General features: G+C 40.6%; 2 protein-coding genes and 1 pseudogene across 15 annotated transcripts in view; all 3 read left to right on the top strand.

The window, feature by feature from the left end:
* Nucleotides 1-1,380: 1,380 nt before the first annotated feature.
* jtb (jumping translocation breakpoint) lies at nucleotides 1,381-6,194 on the top strand. 5 transcript variants are annotated; one of them, XM_088328222.1, is made up of 6 exons: nucleotides 1,381-1,713; nucleotides 4,687-4,901; nucleotides 4,977-5,017; nucleotides 5,080-5,159; nucleotides 5,255-5,331; nucleotides 5,401-6,194. In XM_088328222.1, exons 2-6 carry the CDS (start codon nucleotides 4,810-4,812, stop codon nucleotides 5,555-5,557), a joined length of 447 nt encoding a protein of 148 aa, XP_088184348.1. In that variant the 5' UTR covers nucleotides 1,381-1,713; nucleotides 4,687-4,809; the 3' UTR covers nucleotides 5,558-6,194. The 5 variants fall into 5 exon arrangements, with proteins under 5 accessions (XP_088184348.1, XP_088184345.1, XP_088184347.1 ...); XM_088328219.1 differs by having other exon boundaries at nucleotides 4,684-4,901; nucleotides 5,077-5,159; nucleotides 5,252-5,331; XM_088328221.1 differs by having other exon boundaries at nucleotides 1,382-1,713; nucleotides 5,077-5,159.
* LOC148370559 (U2 spliceosomal RNA) lies at nucleotides 1,769-1,908 on the top strand (annotated as a pseudogene).
* Nucleotides 6,195-18,083: 11,889 nt separating the features above from the next.
* The window catches only part of LOC148370557 (regulating synaptic membrane exocytosis protein 2-like), a 34,512-nt gene continuing 31,309 nt past the window's right edge, over nucleotides 18,084-21,286 (top strand). For all 10 annotated transcript variants that reach the window (XM_088328207.1, XM_088328211.1, XM_088328212.1 and 7 more), the window contains exon 1: nucleotides 18,084-18,430. In XM_088328207.1, the coding sequence (XP_088184333.1) occupies nucleotides 18,409-18,430 (22 nt within the window). In that variant the 5' untranslated portion in view covers nucleotides 18,084-18,408. The remainder of the gene's footprint in view (nucleotides 18,431-21,286) is intronic.

The following is a 21,286-nucleotide window of genomic DNA, read 5'->3' as shown; positions in this document are numbered from 1 at the left end:
ACGGGATCGATACTGGATACACGAGCAAGATACTGGACTGGGCCGCACAGACAGGATAAATACCGGATACTGGATACACGAGCAAGATACCAGACAGGGCAGGACAGACGGGACGATACCGGATACTGGATACACAAGCAAGATGCCGGACGGAACAGACGGGATAGATACCCGATACTGGATACTGGAGCAAGATACTGGACAGGACAGGACAGACGGGATTGATACCGGGTACTGGATACACAAGCAGGATACCGGACGGAGTCAAAATACAAGTCTTGCAAGTGCAGAGGTTCGTTGACGGACTGACCAGGAGTGAATAGGAGCACTGGGTTTAAATAGGAGGGGAGCCAATCAGGCAGCGAGCAGCAACTGGCGCCAAACGAGCGAACCCAGGTGAGGGCAATAGGCAATCGTGACACAAATAAAATAAAAACAAAAATAATAAACTACGTTCACAGCTTCCGGTTTGCCAATGGGCGTCCAAAAAATTAGTTGATTTTCTGCAGGGTTGAGTTAAAAAAATATATTATTACTATATACTTTTGTCACTTTCAAAAATATTTATTGGTTTTCATTGATTGCGAAAAGACAATACAGAGTAAAAGAGAGTGAAGAAACTACTGACCGCAGGCCACATGCAGCCCAGCAGGGTTTTTAATCTGGTCCACTGAACAAAAATAGTCAAAACATTATTTTATAATAAAGCACTAGTAACAATATACTTCTGCAGAAAAAATACAAATCTACCACAAAACAAACTACAATTTAAGTACAGTAATATTACACATATACGACAAAAAATACAACTATGAAAGAACTTCAAAAATACTCTTACAAAAATACCTCAACAGTAAGACTAGAATACAAACATTGTACAGAAATACTACGGAAATACTACTACAGAAATATTACAAAAATACTCTTAAATCTTACTACAGAAATAGCACCAAAATACTACAAAGATAATACTACATAAAGACTATAGCTATACTACAAAACAATCCAATGGAAATATTTTTAAAATAGTACAGAGATGCTACGAAAATACTGGTACAGAAACACGACGAAAATGCTCCTATACAAATACTACAAAAATACTACCATAAAACTACAGTAATACTACAAAACACAACAGAAATACTGCCGACTGCAGAAATACTACAAAAATAAATTTGTTGCTATGATTTATGAAAATAACTTCACTGACTTCGAATATTTTTGGGTTTGACATAAAACCTTTTTCACATGACCAATAATAATAATAATCTAATAAAATCATATTTTAAATGTATGCGAGTCTAAAAAGTGTTGTTCAGTCAGCTCCATAAACAGGAAAACGTCTGCATTTCTAAAAAAATAAAAGAACAGGGTTTCATTCAGTGGATCTTTAAGGCGTTTCACTAAACAAATAAAAACAATAATGACAAAGTTATTTGAAATAGGCGTTTTATGCTTATTCTGTTTTATCCTTTTCGTCAAGTGAGATATTGCGAGGCTTCGGTGTTATTGTGAAGGTTTGTCGGCTGGCAAATAATGGCTGCTATCAACACTGCTTTGGGATTCATCTGACGTCTTCCTTGAACTTGGGCTGGTTTGGGTTCTGGTCCTGGTTGTAATTGGGATAGGCCCCTCTAACTTTCCGATTTTCACTAGAGTGATGTTAAAAAAGAAAGTGTTAATGCGCTGCGAAAGCGACGAGCACCGATAACGGTGAGTGAACTAGGCCACCACAAGCTAGCATATGTTAGCATCTGCTAGCAGACATATGGCTTATTCATGAGCTCTTTATCATTTCACTCTTTGGCTAAGTTGATTTTTGCAATCCGGAGATGGAATAAGAGCTTGCTCTGTCCACTCCACGCATCGGCCCGGTATTGCAGTACCTCCGGGAACGGTGCATTCGCAATGATCGCAGCAAGGCTTTAGGGATAGGACTTTAGCTTGGCCTTTTGGCTGAGAGTAAGTGTCCCGGCTCCTAGGCTTTGTAGCTTATTATGAACTGACCGATAACAGATAATGGATAATGAATAACGAAGATAGAACAATAACCCTTAAAAACCCCATTAGAGTAAGTGTCCCGGCTCCTAGGCTTTGTAGCGTATTATGAACTGACCGATAATGGATAATGAATAACGAAGATAGATCAATAACCCTTAAAAACCCCAAAACCCCATTAATAAAAAATGTTAAAACGTCATATTGTCAGATATAACGAAATTGTGAAAATGCTTAATTGCTGTTAAGATTGTCGAGAAAAATTGTTCAAACCTCACATTGTTTATTTGCTGTTAATAGTGTCAATAAAATTGTTCAAACCAAAACTTCTTATACGAACATTATGAGGCGAAATGTATTTAATTCCCCAGAGTAATAGTGTTTTAGTCTTTACACTTTTAAAAAGAAAGAAAAACATTATATAGTGACTGCTTAAAAACTTGACATAACATCAGAATGTGACGAAGATGTCGTAGCTGGACAACAGTTTATTTTTTTCCGGGGTTGGGACTGCAAGAAAGAAAATACTACATAGTTCCTACGGACCACAATGTGTTGTACATATTAACTTGTACAGAAAATTATGTAATAGTTTCGAACAATAGTTTTGCAAAGTCATTAAGTTAATTACCTGTAAAAGCCTTCATTTTGGCTTAATTCATAACTTGTAATGCTGTGCTAAAATCTTGTTGCCTCCTTGTGGTGTCGTATTAATGGTTAATTGACGGGTTTTTTTATGCGATTTAGGTTACCAAATTTGCCTTTTATGTCTTTCAGGTTACATAACTTTATGTAATAGTTTACATCGTTATTTGAGTATAGACGTGGTTATACTAACAAAGACAGGAATTACCAGTTTTATTAACAGCTGTTCAGCATCTGTACAGATTATTTTTGTGTGATTTTTCTTGTTTAGCTAATGCCACCTCTACAGTGTAAAAAGAGCACAAAAGCATTCTTAACTTCCACTTGGCAACTGGAAAGTACCTTATTTACCACTGCATATGGCTGCACATCCACTACACACAACACTAAATATATAACGTATGTCATCAAATTTGAAGATGTTTACCTGACACCAGAGGTGGGTAGAGTAGCCAAAAGTTTACTTAAATAAAAGTATTGTTACTTTAGAATAATATTACTCAAGTAGAAGTAAAAGCAGTCATCAAAATACTTACTTGAGTAAAATTAAAAAAGTACTCAAGTACGGAGTATCTGTAGCAACGTCGCATTTATTGATGTTTTTTAAACAACCAGATCATCAAATTATCAAAGTCCATCCAATCAACACAAAAAATACATCTAATTTAAAAGTAAAACTAAAATAATCATTGGAATTCAAGTGCTTTTACAAACAATAAAATAAAAATAGTATAAATCAATCGAAAAAATAAATTAAACACATGTAGCACCAGGTAGCACATTTAAAGTCCCAATGCTTATCTTAACAGGCTAGCGCATGAACTCGAACAAAGGAGACATCGCATCTTGTAGCTGGTGTTTTGCACCCGTTTTAAGGGGAACATGCTTTTGATCTGAGGCAGGGGTGCTTCTCCTCTTCTGTGTTTTCATAGTCTGTATTGCTAAGCATAATTTTCGATGTTTCATCCGTAACCTGTTATTTGGTAAAATCCGAACTTTACCGAACCTCCAGCTGGATTCAATCAACTGTTGATCCAACAAGAGAAGACTATTTTCGTGTTGACTCTTTTTCTTAGCGGTATTTGAGTCATTTGAATAGAGTAGCACAGAAAGCTAGTTGTGTCACAGAAACTTTATTGCACCTTACTAGCAACAAATTCATTGTACATTGAAGAGCAAGAAAAATAAATTGTACGCAATATAATGAAATAACATCCATCCACCCATTTTCTCTGCTGCGAATCTTCACTAGGGTCACTGGGGTGCTGGAGCCCATCCAGCTATCTTGAGGCAGTGGGCAAGCGACACCCGGAAATGGTTGCCAGCCAGTCTAATAAAATAACAATCAGCAGTAAACTAAAGTCATGATTGCAGCCTTGATTTACCTGTTCATGATGTACATGAAAATTGAAGACGCACATAAATAAACTCATCCTTTTTTTGTCTTTTTGGGGTGGCTTTTTTACTTTACTAGAAGCAGGCCTTTTCTTACTATCACATTTTTTAAAGAACCGTGACGTCTTTCTCCAGCGCTCCCCCCAGCCCCCTTTAATCAAACTTAATGTGTTCCGCCCCGTACACTTCAGATACAAGTTATATAAAAGCAGATGGGCGAAATTGAAAATAAAGTATAAGGGCTCTTAGAACTGTGTTGGGCAATGTTAACAATACTTAAAATATAAATATTTTTTTGACTTTAGAAGGACACTTCAAAAGACACACCCTACCTTTAAGCAAAGCTGGCACAGAACTTGCTGTTTCTTTGCTCAAGAACAAAGAAATAACTTGTGTTTGCTGCCTCCTTCCATGACCTTCTTGATTCTGGGTTCATCTCTGATCATAGCAGCTAATGGTACCAAAAGATGGTAAAAAGTAGGGGACTTCTATTGCTTTAATGTTTCGTTATATGAAAAAGTTGGATATCATACATCATAATGGTATCTATTGCAGCTATAGATCATGAGTACAATATTTTTATCTATTTACAAAATCCATTATCAAATCCAAACTATGTAATCATTTCTGTACCAAATGTCCTAGCAGAATGCGTGAGCACCACCTTCTAGCCTCCCTCTGCGCTGCCAGTTTTCCACTATCATCTAGTGCCCTGTTTGAAGGAGTGCACCTGTGCCCCCCCCCTTTTGGAATCTGGGTCTGCTCGTTGCCATGGAGACTACCTGGTGGCGCGTGCCCCTAGCATGTTGCCGTCCTCGGGCCCTGCTCCTACACGCCCTTTTTTGGGGCCTGGTTGCCTTCAGGTGGGTGCCCACTTGCCTCCTCACAAAATGGCTGTCTTGAAACAGACCCTTTTATGAGTGTCGCTTGCCTCGTAGACTGTTTGGAGTCGCCCTGCTGGCCGAAGACAGACTTGCAGGTAAGACTTTGCGTCCCTTATGTTGTGCTTCTGCTTATCATTGTTTGCTGTCTCACCAGTAGTCAAGGCGGCTGTCCCCTGCTGGTTGCTTGAGGATTTTGTGGTGACGGCTCAGTGCTTCCAGTGCGATGCCTTCCAGACAGTAAGACATTTGGAGCGCCGCAGCTGGCAGCATCCAATCACGTGCCTTCATCAGCGACACCAGCGAATCAATGCCTCCCTCTTTTTGTTTAGAAGACGTGGGCGGCGTGTGAGCAAACGGGCTACGCGGAGAAGGTGAACTGCACCAAATCCAACCGGGACGAGTACAAGAGGTCAGGAAGCCGTGAGCCAAGTGGCAGGCTCTGCCCACATTTTCTCATTGGTGTTTTTTTTGTCCACAGCTGTCGCTCGTCCGTCATGGAGGAACGCCTCTTCTGGAAGTTCGAGGCTGCCGTCATGTCTGCCACCGCCTTATCGGCCATCTTTGTGGTCCTGCGGCAGCGCCGACTTGACCAGATGGCCTCCGACAAAGTTCGCCGGCAGATAGAGGCCATCTAGCTCTGCCCACTCCTGCAGATTACATCATCCCTAAGAGACAACAATCAATTGAGTGCGTTGGTCGTGAGAACTATAATCATTTTGACCAATTGGCACGCCCCCTACTCAGTTGGCAAGAACAGTTGGCCTCCCTCCTTCTTAATCGACAGGAACAATTCAACCCATCCCCTACTTACAGGACTCTTACATGTGCTTGAAATCCTTGAATGCTTGAATTTTAAAGTTTAGTATTCAAGGATTGAAAAGTGCTTGCAAATGTTTGAAAATATTGCCATGTTTCTCAAGTCTGTTTAAAAATGACGCCATAACTCTCTGGGGGCTTGGCTTAGCCATTGCATTTCTGCTCCTGTGATTAATAGCAGCTGGCATTAGTTTGCATGGAGTTGTCCTATGAAGTGTCATTGCCCCTACCAGACAGGTGCATGCTACACCTAGACAGGGCACTGTGTATTAGTGCAAGAATTGTGTATTAATTTTGGACATATATTACGGGCCATGCAAAAAATTAAGGTAGCGTTTCCCAGTACTATTGTAAATTGTATTGGAAAGAACTTTCTGCAACTGAAAATGAAAGCTTCATATTTTACCCAACAACTATATTTGTCTCAAAATCAAAATAAATTGCGATTTACTCATCCATCCATTGTCTTCCCGGGTCGCGGGGGAAGCAGCCTTAAAAGGGAAGCCCAGACGTCCCTATCCCCAGCCACCTCCTCCAGCACATCCGACGGGATCCCGAGGCGTTCCCAAGCCAGTCGAGAGACATAGGCCCAATCCCATTCCTCTCACTTGGCCCTGAGAACCCTCCAGTGAGGTCCCTCCATAGGGAAGTCCCCTCAGTGAGTTGAGTGCAAAATGAACATTGTCGCCTAAGAAATTGGACGGCACTTGCAAGGTTTCCTCCTCAGTCCAGTAGATGGCCGTAATACGAATTGGCTGTAGACCTCAGTGATGTATTGGCCTAAGTCACTTGTAAACAACTCGAGTCTCAACTTGTGGTGTGGCAGTTGGATAGTCCGTGCAACGTTAAAAATACCCGCTACAGCTGTGTTATTACCGATTGCCTGGAAGCCCATCACCTTTTCCGTGTCTCCAATCAACGGAGGAGAAATGCGCGATATTGAAGACGGTTTCGGCGCTATGTAGCGCTGATTCATCTTTACAAGGTACGTCCACTCATTTAAAAAATGACCCATTTGGTCATATAAAGTAAGGGTAAACGTACAATGCACTTTCACATAATACCCTATGTTTGTGTAGACATAAATGACAACCTACTTATTAGTATCTTAATGCCATTTTATGACATATAGTAGGGGTATTTAATGTGTGACACGATGAAAGGTAAACAAACACAAGAAAAGTCCACCTGACCCTTAAGCTGACATAATAAACTTCCCTGTAGGACCCAAACACCTTTGTTCATAAGGAATTTAATTCAAAAGAGATGTCATTGGATATAAAAAAAGATAATTTCTACATTTTTATCATGATGCATACATCACAGTAAAAGCTGTCTTTTTCTTTTCTATGCCCACATTTATGTCTAAATTGTTTATTTTATCTAATGTGTTCCAGAGTGGCCGTCCCATAAGCGTGGACAGGTTGGAGAGGAATGTTCCCATCCTGTGCTTATGGTTCGAGGTGGAGTCAGAACTCATTCAGGACTGCAGGTTGAGCAAGAAGGTCATGTGGGCCCTGCAGGAGCTCCTGAAGAGGGAACAGGACCATGGCTGGAGGTCCTGATCTACGTGTACTGGCTGGCCCACGGTCTGTCCTACCGTGTGGTGTCACGGGTAATCATGGTTCACAGGTCCACCGTACACAGAATTGTCCACAGTTAATATGGAATAAATTGCCCAAAAGCCTTGTTTCAGGCTCTGGAAGTCAGACCCACATTTGCATCCTGTGCTTTTCTGCAATGTTTGAACTATTAGTTATTACTGCAGCAGTCACTATTTGTCCTGAGTTCTACACAAGTTAATATTCATACTTGACCTGTGCGTCATTTGTATTTTGCATATTGTTTCTCTAAGTACAACTACTATTCATTAAACGTCTTTATCTTGAGTAACACCTTAGTGGTTTATTTCATAATGATGTGACATACCGTGTGTGAACTGTGTGATTGTTGGACAGAAAACAACTACAAATCACTCTGGGCTGAATAATTTACTTTCAGAAAAACAAACTCACATTGGTGCGAAATGCATCAGAGTAAATTAATAATGTGTCACAAAATGTAACAAAAATATATCAATACGTCCATAAAACTGTAAAACACAAACTGGAACTTCATTGAGTTCTTAATAAAATAAAATATTTTCCTTTTATAAAACAAAGGGAAACGTTGCAGGGATATCACTTTTCTGGCAATTAGTCCACGAGCTTCCCAAAAGGATCAGGAACCGCTCAGTTTCGGCCTCAGTTTCGGCCTCAGTTTCTTCTATCCTTTTTTGCACTCTGGCATACTCCTCTTTCAAAAATTCAGTGTATCGTGCTTCCTTTTAATTCTGGGTGATATGGGGTTTGGTGCCAGAGTGAAAGATGCCGACGACGTGCCCGGTGGTGTGGATGGTGTGGTCGCTTTGATGATGGCCAGCTCTTCCACGGGACGTACTAGATTGGCCTTTAGGTTGGGTGGAAAAAAACAAAAATAATTACTTAATGCCGGTGTATTGTCCAAAAACAACCGTGTATAGGGTGCTGTACATAAATAAAACGTTACTGGTGGGTTCGGTTCCTACTCATCTTAACTTACCATTGTGTTCTGGATAATTATTTGATAGTGAATAGATGCACAAACCTGAAATATTATTCTTATGGCTGTAAGAGCCTTCTATTGGCCAGCATCACCTATGCTTTAGAATGGTCTCCACATTTGGACAACATTTTGAGAAGGTAATTAGTTTATTTAATGTGTTTACAGAGAAGGCAGTGGACTATGTGATAAGTTATTTTTTTTAACTATATCCAAGTGAAATTCGGAGACATTACTCATGATTCATGAAGAAAACTAATACATTCTGATCTCACATGAAAGAATCATTTCTATCTATCTACCTTGGTCATATCCCTCAAGAGGGGTGACCGACAACAAGACAAACACATACAATAACAAAGAAAATAAAAGGGAAAAAAAATTTTGGACCATGGCCAACCCAATTGCCAAAACACCCAAACAAGTTCGGCACCCCGGCACCTAAGTTGGTCATGCTTTCGTCCCTCCAGATGAAACGGGACACCAGAAAGTGGCCATGTCACTCGGGTCAGGGTGACACAACACACTCTTTTGTTTAACAGCCGGGCCCGACAGCTTTCACTGGTTTACCCCTGCCGCATCATACGGGTGCCCAGCCCATCCTTAAAAACACGTCCACAATCCCACTCTCCTTTCACAACACCTCTCCACTACTTTCTATCACCAACAAGAGAAATAAATGAAAGAATCATATTGTAAATAAAACACGACACCCGATATTGTGTGCAGTAAACAAGCTCATATATCCAGAACGTTATTGTGACTATGCTGCTTTAGCGACTGGCCATGTAGATGTAAAAGCACGACTCATTTAAGATGAAAACAGGGATAGGCTGAACCGTGATTTTCTGCAGTTATCCAACTCTACGGTTTGGAGTGTGAAGAGTAGCGATTTTGCAATGTTAATGTTTTTAACGCGAAAATACGGTTTTCTATTGCATTTATGTCTAAGATATCTCTATATATTTCATTGCAAATACATGCGTAGTTGTGGAAAACTTACATTGGTGCGGTTCCTTTCCAGCCATGTTTGTTGATATTGAGAATTCGCAAAGCCTTCTGGGAAGTCACTTCGCCCCAAGTCAGGTCCCGACCTCCCTCCATCTGAAGTGGTTATTTCATGGGTTGAGTGCACTTCTCCCTCGGTCTTGAGAGTATTGGGACACATCCCATTTGCACGTGAACGCGCAAAACCGAGTGACAAGGGCAAATAGCTAGGGAAAGTGAGAAGAATGGGACGCCGCCATAGTCTCTCCAGCGTGTCCTGGGTCGCTACAAATCACTCTGGGTTAAATAATTTACTTTCAGAAAAACAAACTCACATTGGTGCGAAATACATCAGTGTAAATTAATAATGTGTCACAAAATGTAACAAAAATATATCAAAACGTCCATAAAACTGTAAAACACAAACTGGAACTTCATTGAGTTTCTTAATAAAATAAAATATTTTCCTTTTATAAAACAAAGGGAAACATTGCAGGGATGTCACTTTTCTGGCAATTAGTCCACGAGCTTCACCAAAAAGCATCAGAACCGCTCAGGGACATGCCCGGAACACCTCCTGAGGGAGGCGTCCAGGAGGCATCCTTATCAGATGCCTGAGCCACCTCAACTGGCTCTTCTCAATGCGGAGGAGCAGTGGCTCTACACAGAGTCCCTTCCGGATGACTGTGCTCACCTTATCTCTAAGGGAGAGCCCAACCACCCTGCGGAGGAAACTCATTTCGGCGACTTGTATCCAGGATCGTGTTATTTCGGTCATAACCCAAAGTTCATGACCATAGGTGAGGGTAGGAACGTAGATCGACCGGTAGATCGAGAGCTTTGTTTTTCGGCTCAGCTCCCTCTTCACCACGACGGACAGGGTCCGAATGACAGCAGACGTTGCACCGACACGTCTGTCGATCTCCCGTTCTATCCTGCCCTCACTCGTGAACAAGACCCTAAGATACTTGAACTCCTCCACTTGGGGCAAGATCTCATCCCCAACCTGGAGGCAGCATGCCACTCTTTTCCGGCTGAGTACCACGGTCTCGGACTTAAAGGTGCTGATCCTCATCCTGGGTGCGCAGAGAGCTGTGTAGCGGCCAAGGGAGGGGTCATTGGCGTGACGATCCCCGGCTACAGAAACTGGCTTTTGCGATTTACTCAAGACCTAAAAATCATACCTCTTGATAAATGCACAGGCAAGATTAAATATCGCAGATGTACTTTGCAGAGCCACAAATATCCGATTCACACAGGAGTTTTCCTTTAATTGAATTGGAGATATAGAAAAATGTACATTTAAATTCCTCCAAAAGTGCTTGAATTTACCCACGAACCCTGTGCAAGAATCAAGTGTCCTTTCCCTTTCTTAGTTGGCAGGAACAAATCATCCTGCCTCTTATTAGTATGTTTCCTGTTGACTAAGGGGCGAAACACTCAGCCCACTCCTTTTATTTCCTTTCCTTTTTTAATAATTACGGAATTTTGGCTTCAAAATGACGTTAAATATGAATTCACGTGTTGTATTACGGACATATTTATACACACCCAAATGAAATGGTCAGGGCATGTTTATTTGTGATGCCCTTAATCACAAGAAGTCTCAAAGAGCTGTACAGACAATACACAACATCATCAATACCAAATCTAGGTAATAACAATGTGAGGTTAAACAGCTACCTAAGTTCAACATCATTCATAGGCTTTGAGCAGGTACATAGGGGGAAATTAAATCTGAAATACAGTGGCTTGTGAAACTATTTGGCCCCCTTGAACTTTGTGACATTTTGCCACATTTTGAACTTCAAACATAAAGATATAAAGCTAATTTCTTGTGAAGAATCAACAAGTGGGACACAATCATGAAGTAGAACACAGTATATTGGAACTTTTTTAACAAACAAAAACGAAAAAGTGGGTATGCAAATTTATTCAGCCCCATTGAGTTAATACTTTGGCGCCACCTTTTGCTGCGATTACAGCTGCAAGTCGCTTGGGGTATGTCTCTCAGTTTTGCACATAGAGAACCTGATATTTTTGCCCATTCCTCTTTGCAAAACAGCTCGAGCTCAGTGAGGTTGGATGGAAAGCGTTTCTGAATAGCAGTTTTTAGATCTTTCCACAGATTTTCAATTGGATTGAGGTCTGGACTTTGACTTGACCATTCTAACACCTTAATATGTTTTTTGGTGAACCATTCCATTGTAGCTTTTGCTTTATGTTTTGGATCATTGTCTTGTTGGAAGACAAATCTCTCTCCCAGTCTCAGGTCTTTTGGGGACTCCATCAGGTTTTCTTCCAGAATGGTCCTGTATTTGGCTCCATCCATCTTCCCATCAATTTTAACCATCTTCCCTGTCCATGCTGAAGAAATGCTGCCACTACCATATTTGACTGTGGGGATGGTGTGGTGAGGGTGATGAGCTGTGCTGCTTTTACGCCAAACAACGTCTTGCATTGTGGCTAAAAAGTTCAATTTTGGTCTCATCTGACCAGAGCCCCTTCTTCCACATGTGTCCTGTGGCAAACTTTAAACAACATTTTTTTATGGCTGTCTTTAAGAAATGGCTTCGGTTTGGCCGTATTCACCATCTGTTTAAGATTATCGAGTGACAGTTCACTAAAACGGGACAAATTCCCTGGACAGCCACCATGTCGTGCATCTATAGATTTCAGCGCTTTAGTATGTGTTGTATTTATACTGTCTTTAGCAATTTCTTCCTGTATGCATTGAATCTTCTTAGTAAAGAAGACCATTAAGTCATTGGCTGAATAGGTGGAACTATCTGGGATAGTCTGTTGCCTTGTAAGCGATGCTACCATGTCGAAAAGGACTTTGGGATTGTTCTTTTGTGACGCAATCACCTTCGAAAGGTAGGCTGATTTTGCAGAGGCAAAAGCCGCTTTATACTTCATCAGACTGTCACACCAGGTTTGTTGGAAAACCTCAAGCTTGGTAGCGCACCATTTTCTTTCAGATTTCCTGCATTCTTGATTCATCATTAAACCAAGGCGTGCGTCTTTTAGGTCATGATTTAAGCCGTATGGGCGCTACTGAATTCAGGAAACTAGCCAGGTTAGCATTAAACTCATTCATGAGTGAGTCGATAGAGCCTTTGTATGAAGGAAAGGACGCAACTGCTCCTGGAAGACGATCAGAGAGCTCAAAAAGTGTGCCAGTGCTTATATTGCGTCCACTAAACCCTTCAGCTTTTTTAGTACTACATTTAGCTAGTACCTCGAATGTAACTAAATAATGATCCGAGATAACTGTAGTACACGGTAACACAGTCATGTTTAAGGTTGAAACTCCTCGAGTCAGAACCAAATCTAGCGTGTTTCCATCTTTATGAGTTGGCAAATCAATGAGTTGGTTAAAACCAAATGTATCAATTAGAGACCGAAACGCAACAGTGAGTGAATTGAGTGGGGAGTTCGTATGAATGTTAAAGTCCCCCATAATTATAATTTTGTCTGCAAGGTTACTAGTTCAGACAAAAGTTCAGCAAATTCGTCCAAGAAAGCTGTGTATGGCCCTGGTGCGCAATAAATAGTTACTACATAAATTGACAATAGAGAGGACCGCATAACAAGAGCCTCCAACGCCTTGTAATTATTAGAGGTACGAGGAGCAGATTTGAGCGTTTTTTTTCTGAAATGAGCGCGACACCGCCACCCTTCTTCAACGTGCGTGCTACATGGCTACTCACGTAGTCTTGAGGAGAAGCGTGATTTAGCGGTAAAAACTCGGCCGGGCGTAACTAAGTTTCACAGAGACCGATAGAGTTAGGTTTATAATCGCGAATAATATTATCAACAAGTAAAGCTTTAGGAGCGAGCGATCTAACATTTAAAAAAAACAAATTTTAGCTTTGCTGAATCATTTAACTTAGCTGTAGTCTTTGTAGAGATCGGCACAAGATGGCGCCGTTCGAGTGCATTGGACTTCAGGCGTCGGTTGACCCGCAAGATCGATTAAGAAATAATGGTTGGATTAGACACATCTTCATGTCCTTCTTGCTCCTTCGACTTCACACGCTTCCCTGCACGACAGCTTCTGATTTCTGTCTTTGCGCCGTCTTCGTCTTTTCTTAGGTAGAGTGGGTAGCCACGGAGAACCCGAGTCCCTTTGAAGCTCGTTCGGGATATCATGGGTGGTATAAAAAGTGCCCGAAAAGTCGAAATTTAGACGCCCACCCAATTGAATAAGTTCCTCCCGACTATAAGTCTTATTGGCCACGCATGTGTCCAAAAAAGAAGATAACTGCTGTCAAAAGTGTTGATAAAAATTGTTCAAACATCATATTGTTAGAATATGATATAATGAAATTGTGAATATATTTAATTGATGTTAAAAGTGTCGAAAAAATTGTTAAAACGTCTTATTGTCAGATATAACGAAATTGTGAATATGCTTAATTGCTGTTAAAATTGTCGAGAAAAATTGTTCAAACCTTACATTGTTTATTTGCTGTTGATAGTGTCAATAAAATTGTTCAAACGAAAAAAAAATCCCTGTTTTTATCTTAAACGTGTTGTGCTTTCACATCTACATGGCCAGTCGCTAAAGCAGCATAGTCACAATAACATTCTGCATATATGCGCTTGTTTACTCCACACAATTTCGGGTGTCGTGTTTTATTTACAATATGATTCTTTCATGTGAGATCAGAATGCATTAGTTTTCATCATGCATCATGAGTAATGTCTACGAATTTCACGTGGAAATACAGATGAAACTAATAACTATAAAATAGTCCACTGCCTTCTCTGTAAACACATATTAAATAAACTAATTACCTTCTCAAAATCTTGTCCAAATGTGGAGACAATTCTAAATCATATGTGATGCTGGCCAATAGAAGGCTCTTACAGCCATAAGAATAACATGTCAGGTTTGTGTATCTATTCACTATCAAATAATTATCCAGAACACATCCTATAATTTCCTGTCTCACATCAACTTGTTCAGCATCCTATACACAGTTGTTTTTGTACAATACACCAGCATTAAGTAATTGTTTTTTCCACCCAACCTAAAGGCCAATGTAGAACATCCTGTGGAAGAGCTGGCCACCATCACAGCTACCACACCATCCACACCACTGGGCACGTCGTCGACATCTTCCAATCCGGCGCCAAACCCCAAATCACACAGAAAAAAAGGAAGCACGATACACTCCTTGACTTTTTGAAAGAGGAGTCTGCCAGAGTTAAGAAAAGGCACTAGGAAACTGAGGCCAAAACTGAGCGGTTCCTGATCCTTTTTGGGAAGCTCGTGGACAAATTTCCAGAACAGTGACATCTCTGCAATGTTTCCCTTTGTTTTATAAAAAGAAAATATTTTTTTTATTAAGAATTCAATGAAGTTCCAGTTTGTGTTTTCCAGTTTCATGGAAGTATTGGTATATTTTTGTTACATTTTGTGACACATTATTCATTTACTATTATGTATTTCGGCCCAATGTGAGTTTGTTTTTCTGAAAGTAAACTATTATTTGACCCAGAGTGATCTGTAGTTGTTTTCTGTCCAACAGTCACATAGTTCACACACAGTATCTCACATCATTATGAAATAAACCACCAAGGTGTTACTCAAAATGAAGACGTTTATTGAATAGTAATGCAGAAAAGCACAGGATGCAAATGTGGGTCTGACTTCCAGAGCCTGAAACATGGCTTTTGGGCAATTTATTCCATATTAACTGTGGACAATTATGTGTACGGGGGACCTTGGAACACTAAAGACCCGTGACACCACACGATAGGACAGACCGTGGGCCAGCCAGTACACGTAGATCAGGACCTCCAGCCATGGTCCTGTTCCCTCTTCAGCAGCTCCTGCAGGGCCCACATGACCTTTTTGCTCAACCTTAAGTCCTGAATGAGTTCTGACTCCACATCGACCCATAAGCACAGGATGGGAACATTCCTGTCCAACCTGTCCATGCTTATGGGATGGCCACTCTGGACCACAACAGATAAGATAAACAATTTGGACATAAATGTGGGCATAGAAAAGAAAAAGACACCTTTTACTGTGAGGTATGCATCATGAAAAAAATGTAGAAATGATCTTTTTTTATAGCCAATGACAACTCTTTTGAATTAAATTCCTCATGAACTAAGGTGTTTAGGTACTACAGGGAAGTTTGATGACGATCATGTCATCTTAAGGGTCAGGTGGACTGTTCTTGTGTTTGTTTACTTTTCATCGTGTCACACATTAAAAAACCCTACTCTATGTCATAAAATGGCATTAAGATACTAATAAGTAGGTTGTCATTTATGTCTACACAAACATAGGGTATTATGTGAAAGTGCGTTGCACGTTTACCCTTACTGTATTTGACCGAACGGGTCATTTTTTTTTTAATAAGTGGACGTACCTTGTAAAGATGAATCAGTGCTACATAGCACCGAAGCGGTGCTCAATATCGTGCATTTCTCCTCCGTTGATTGGAGACACGGAAAAGGTGATGAGCTTCCAGACAATCGGTAATAACACAGCTGTAGCGGGCATTTATAACGTTGCACGGTCTCTCCTACTGCCACCACACAGGTTGAGACTCAAGTTGTTTACATGTGACGTAGGCCAATACGTCACTGAGGTCGACAGCCAATTTGTATTACCGCCATCTACTGGATTGGGGTGGAACCCTGCAAGTCCCGTCCAATTCTTCGGGGACAATCTTCACTTTGCACTCCACTCACCGAGGGGACTTCCCTATGGAGGGACCTCACTGGAGGGCTCAGATGATTTCACCATATTTAACACCAATCCATTTTTCCAACCATTCTAGTAAGATATTATAGTCCACAGGGTCAAAGGCAGCACTAAGGTCCAGCAGTAGCAAGAGTGATGAAGCGCCGGAGTCCATTGCCAGTAGAAGATCATTGGCTACCTTAATCAGGGCTGTCTCAGTAGAGTGGTTAGCCCTGAATCCTGATTGCATTGATTCAAAAAGATTGTTCTCAGATATAAAATCATTCAGCTGCTGGGCCACAACTTTTTCAAGTACTTTAGAAAGAAACGGTAGGTTTGACACAGGTCTATAGTTACATAAGCTTTCTGGATCAAGGTGGGGACGTTTCAGTGTAGTGAGAACGATGGGCGCAAACAAATCCTTGGCACACCCATGGAAGGAGCCGAGACGCCATCTTGCGGCGAGACGTGGGACAAGAAGAGAAAGGTAAAGGACTTCAGAAAAAGGGTTTCTCAGAGACTCCAACGTCGCTATTTCGGCCGTCTTTGATGGAGTACATTTAGTTAAATTGTTAGGGAAAATAAATCTGCTCCGTGTGAAAATGTCGGCTTTCCTGTTCATTTTTCTCTCAAGAAACGAGCGTGCATAAATTTTTGGGTGAATGTATGTTTTGTTTGGTTGATGGAGTCAGATAAATAATTCGAACAATTTGGTAAACGGTACATTTTGATAATTTAATTCCCAACACCTCCCAAAATTGTGGGATTTTAGAAACGCTCTTTTACTTAATAAGGAACAGGATAGGCTTAAATATGATAAAGTCAGGCAGCACGGCAGCGCAGTGGTTAGCGCATGTGCGGCACAGTTCTGAGGTAATGAGATCAAACCTCCTGTGGGGAGTTTGCATGTTCTCCCCGTGCTTGCGTGGGTTTCCTCCAGGCACTCTGGTTTCCCCCCCACATTCCAAAAACATGCATGTCAGGTTAATTGGTGGGTTCAGACTGTCCCTAGGTGTGAATGAGCGAGTGAATTGTCAGTCCCTGTGTGCCCTGCGACTGGCTGGCAACCAGTTCAGGGTGTCCCCTGCAAACTGCCCGAAGATAACTGGGATGGGCTCCAGCACACCCGCGACCCTACTGAGGATAAGCGGTGCAGATAATGGATGGATGATGAAAGTCCAGCCTCTCACCCACGCCTCAGGCACAAAATGTGCTCCGAATGGCTGCAGATACCATACAATCTGCGAGCGGCAAGCCTAGGACGCAGCCATAAAGAAGAATCGTCTGCACCCGGCAGGGGGTCCCGGCAGCAACGGCCTGGGTATTCGGGTGGTTGTGGAAAGTAGAAGCAAGAAGGGAGAGGACCTATCTGGGCATCCCGGGCAGAGGACTGGAGGATGCTGCTTGGGAGGGTGGGAAGAAATCCCACTTGAGAAGACAGAGCTATGTCCCTGCACAATAGTATTGCCCTTTACACATTGGTTAACTGCTGTTAAAAGTGTCGATAAAAATTGTTCAAACCTCTTATTGTTAGAATATGATATAATGAAATTGTGAATGTATTTAATTGCTGTTAAAAGTGTCGATAAAAACTCATATTGTTGGGATATGATATAATGAAATTGTGAATGTGTTTAATTGCTGTTAAAAATGTCGACAAAAATTGTTCAAACGTCATATTGTTAGATATAACGAAATTGTGAATATGCTTAATTGCTGTTAAAAGTATCGAGAAAATTTGTTTAAACCTCACATTGTTTATTTGCTGTTAGTAGTGTCAATAAATATGTTCAAACCAAAAAATAATAAATAAATAAATAAATAAATAAATTTAAAATGTGAAACCAAAAAAATGATCAATTCAGCATCGGGTATACTCAACTACATTGAAATGGTCCAGTCCAGTTGATTTCTAGCACTTCTCCCCTTTGGTTGGTTAAACCCATGGGGGCAACACTTTCCCTAGGCACTTGTATGTACTCTTGTCCAATAAAGTTTTACAGTGAAAGGGCGACAGGAAGATGTGCGTCACATGACCCTTAGTGATTGGACGGTAGATTAAGAGCGGCTGAACTGGAATTTTTACAGCCAAGCACAACTCTCGGCTGGTTTTCGGCTCTCTCAGGTGGCCCCCAAACTCGGTAGTGAGCCTCTGGCAACCCTTTGTCGCAGCAGGACGCAACAAAATGGCGGTGCCCTGGTCGTTGTCCCCGCCAACGGAAAGCGCCATTTTTGGGAAACACTCGGAAGAGTGAAAGTGGGCGCGAGACCGAAGGTGACAAGCTTTTCAATTGGCTTAGCAAGGATTAGCCAACCGGGTTGCCTGCCTATTGCCATGGAAACTCCAGAATAGAAACAACATGGCTACCCGGACAACTGTTTGATTGCCCGCGGATGTATGAGGAAAAGTTTGGAGGTAAAAATTGCCGTTTTGATCTGTTTGCCATGCATGAATCGCAATGTATGGCATAGGTGTCCAAGCTCCGGTGTTGTGCCCAAATCCGACTCCTGTGCAGATTCCTCCCCCCCTCGCGTGAACGCGCATTCTGCTGCGCTTCCAACAAAAGCGATCGTATTCTATATAAAACGCTTATTAAAACAATAAAGCGAGCTAATTATAACAATTGTGAGATCCTTGTCTATACAACGCGTTTATTTAAACATTAAAGCGCGATCGTATTCTACAAATTGCGTTTGTTAACGCGGATGCAAAAGTCACCAATGTCAATGTACGCTTCCGACAAAAGCGATCGTATTCTATATAATACGCTTTTTAAAAAAATAAAGTGAGCTAATTATAACAATTGGGAGATCCTAGTCTATATAACGCGTTTATTTAAACAATAAAGTACGATCGTATTCTACAAAATGCGTTTGTTAACGCGGATAAAAAATTCACCAACGTCAATGTACGCTATGATTTCCGCAATCACAACTAATCGTACACAAATAATATTTATTTGATTTACTATAATATCCGTATGTAATGTCTTTTTTATTGTGAATGAAACCCTGGTTGCATTGGATCCCGCGGTGTAAACAAATTGTTGTTGTTTTTTCTTTCATTTAAAATCGGACTTCCCTGTCTATACTGTTTGGAAAATAAGACACGCTTTAAACCTTATTATGCTCTTTGGTTTTGGGATCCAACTACAGAGGAATACCTCCACTATGCGATGTGTTACTGAAAAGGTGTTCGACCAATCTAGTTCGTTTTTATTACTACTATTAATAATAATAATAGTAGTATTATGAAAAACGTCTGAAAGTTTTCAAATTCACTGTGCTGACATATTGATGCCACAGAAGGTTACTCTACAAGTTACAAGTCTGTATCTCCAACAGAGTCTGTTTTAGCAGGGGGGGAGGATTTGGGCAGGCAAAATCCTCCCCCCCCCGCTAACTCCTGAATAAAATCTCCAAATGACCCCAAATTCACTGTGCTGACTTATTAATGCCACAGAAGGTTACTCTAGAAGTTACAAGTCTGTATCTCCAACAGAGTCTGTTTTAGCAGGGGGGGGAGGATTTGGGCAGGCAAAATCCCCCCCCCCCCCCCCCCTGCTAACTCCTGAATAAAAACTCCAAATGAGCCCAAATTCACTGTGCTGACTTATTAATGCCACAGAAGGTTACTCTAGAAGTTACAAGTCTGTATCTCTAACAGAGTCTGTTTTGGCAGGCATTTATAGAGGAATGTGGAAAAGGGCTGTGAAAATTACGGTTTGAGACACTTCTGTTTTGCTACAATTTTCATCAACATTCTGTGCTCTTCCAAGCAACCGTTTTGGCCAAGCCCTATTATTGTTCGTTTGCCTTTTTTGTGCATCAAATTTAAAAGTAACCAAGTGCCATAGTTTTGATGTGCGTGGTTTTATTATGAGGACATAACAAGCAATATAGAAAGTACAAAAAATTAAGCATTTAAAAATGGGTAAATCTAGTTTTAATGCTGTTTGCATTAAATAGACAATTTATTGACTATAAAGTTGTTATAATGTACTTGGAATCTTTGAACCAATCCTTGTAATTTTTTAAAAAACTTGAAAAAAAAATTGTGTTAGCAGGTCAGATTTGACCTGTTATTCAAATCAGCCTGAAATTACTTTCAAATGAGTTACCTTTCAACATTTTTTCACCTCAGAGTTAACTTAAGATGTATTCATATCTATTGAAATATTTCACAAATTAAAATATGTTTGGCGCAATAGGTAGGGCGTGGGTCGTGATGAGAATAATATCACAGGTACAACACTTAACTGGGCCAGGACTACTTTCTGCGGATGAATATATGTCACGCATCACCCCTGTGCGTAAAAGGTGTACTGTATTATAATATTCTTTTGTATGGCATATAATACAAAATCACTATTTTTATCACTTCACTTTTGGAAATGTTATCAGTGGATTTTAAGACATCTTATTATAAAACGAGTGGTACATAGAAAAACAAAATAGTTTACGCACATTACTTTAAATGGTAAGGGGGTGATGCGTGACATATATTCATCCGCAGAAAGTAGTCCTGGACCAGTTAAGTGTTATACCTGTGATATTATTCTCATCACGACCCACGCCCTACCTATTGCACCAAACATATTTTAATTTGTGAAATATTTCAATAGATATGAATACATCTTAAGTTAACTCAGAGGTGAAAAAATGTTGAAAGGTAACTAATTTGAAAGTAATTTCAGGCTGATTTGAATAACAGGTCAAATCTGACCTGCTAACACAATTTTTTAAAAAATTACAAGGATTGGTTCAAAGATTCCAAGTACATTATAACAACTTTATAGTCAATAAATTGTCTATTTAATGCAAACAGCATTAAAACTAGATTTACCCATTTTTAAATGCTTATTTTTTTGTACTTTCTATATTGCTTGTTATGTCCTCATAATAAAACCACGCACATCAAAACTATGGCACTTGGTTACTTTTAAATTTGATGCACAAAAAAAGGCAAACGAACAAAAGGGCTTGGCCAAAACGGTTGTTTGGAAGAGCAAAGAATGTTGATAAAAATTGTAGCAAAACAGAAGTGTCTCAAACCGTAATTTTCACAGCCCTTTTCCACATTCCTCTATAAATCTTCTTTTTAAAAGGGCCCAGCTCCAATCATGGCCTTGTTGCAAATGGAGGCAATTGGGCCATTATCAGCAGCTGGAATTGATGAGAACAAAAACACAACGACAGGCAAAATGCCTGCCCAAATCCTCCCCCCCCTGCTAAAACAGACTCTGTTGGAGATACAGACTTGTAACTTCTA

The sequence above is a fragment of the Urocampus carinirostris genome, chromosome 2 (assembly GCF_059441175.1).
Source record: "Urocampus carinirostris isolate Australia breed hairy pipefish chromosome 2, RoL_Ucar_1.0, whole genome shotgun sequence".
NCBI lineage: Eukaryota > Metazoa > Chordata > Actinopteri > Syngnathiformes > Syngnathidae > Urocampus > Urocampus carinirostris.
This window is presented reverse-complemented; position numbering and strand designations above follow the sequence as displayed.

Excerpts from the sequence above, each read along its gene's own strand:
- jtb (XM_088328219.1), top strand. The coding sequence starts at position 4,810 with ATGGAGACTACCTGGTGGCGCGTGCCCCTAGCATGTTGCCGTCCTCGG. Across the intron at positions 5,160-5,251 it reads AGTGCGATGCCTTCCAGACA|AAGACGTGGGCGGCGTGTGA; the intron begins GTAAGACATTTG and ends CTTTTTGTTTAG. Across the intron at positions 5,332-5,400 it reads AACCGGGACGAGTACAAGAG|CTGTCGCTCGTCCGTCATGG; the intron begins GTCAGGAAGCCG and ends TTTTGTCCACAG.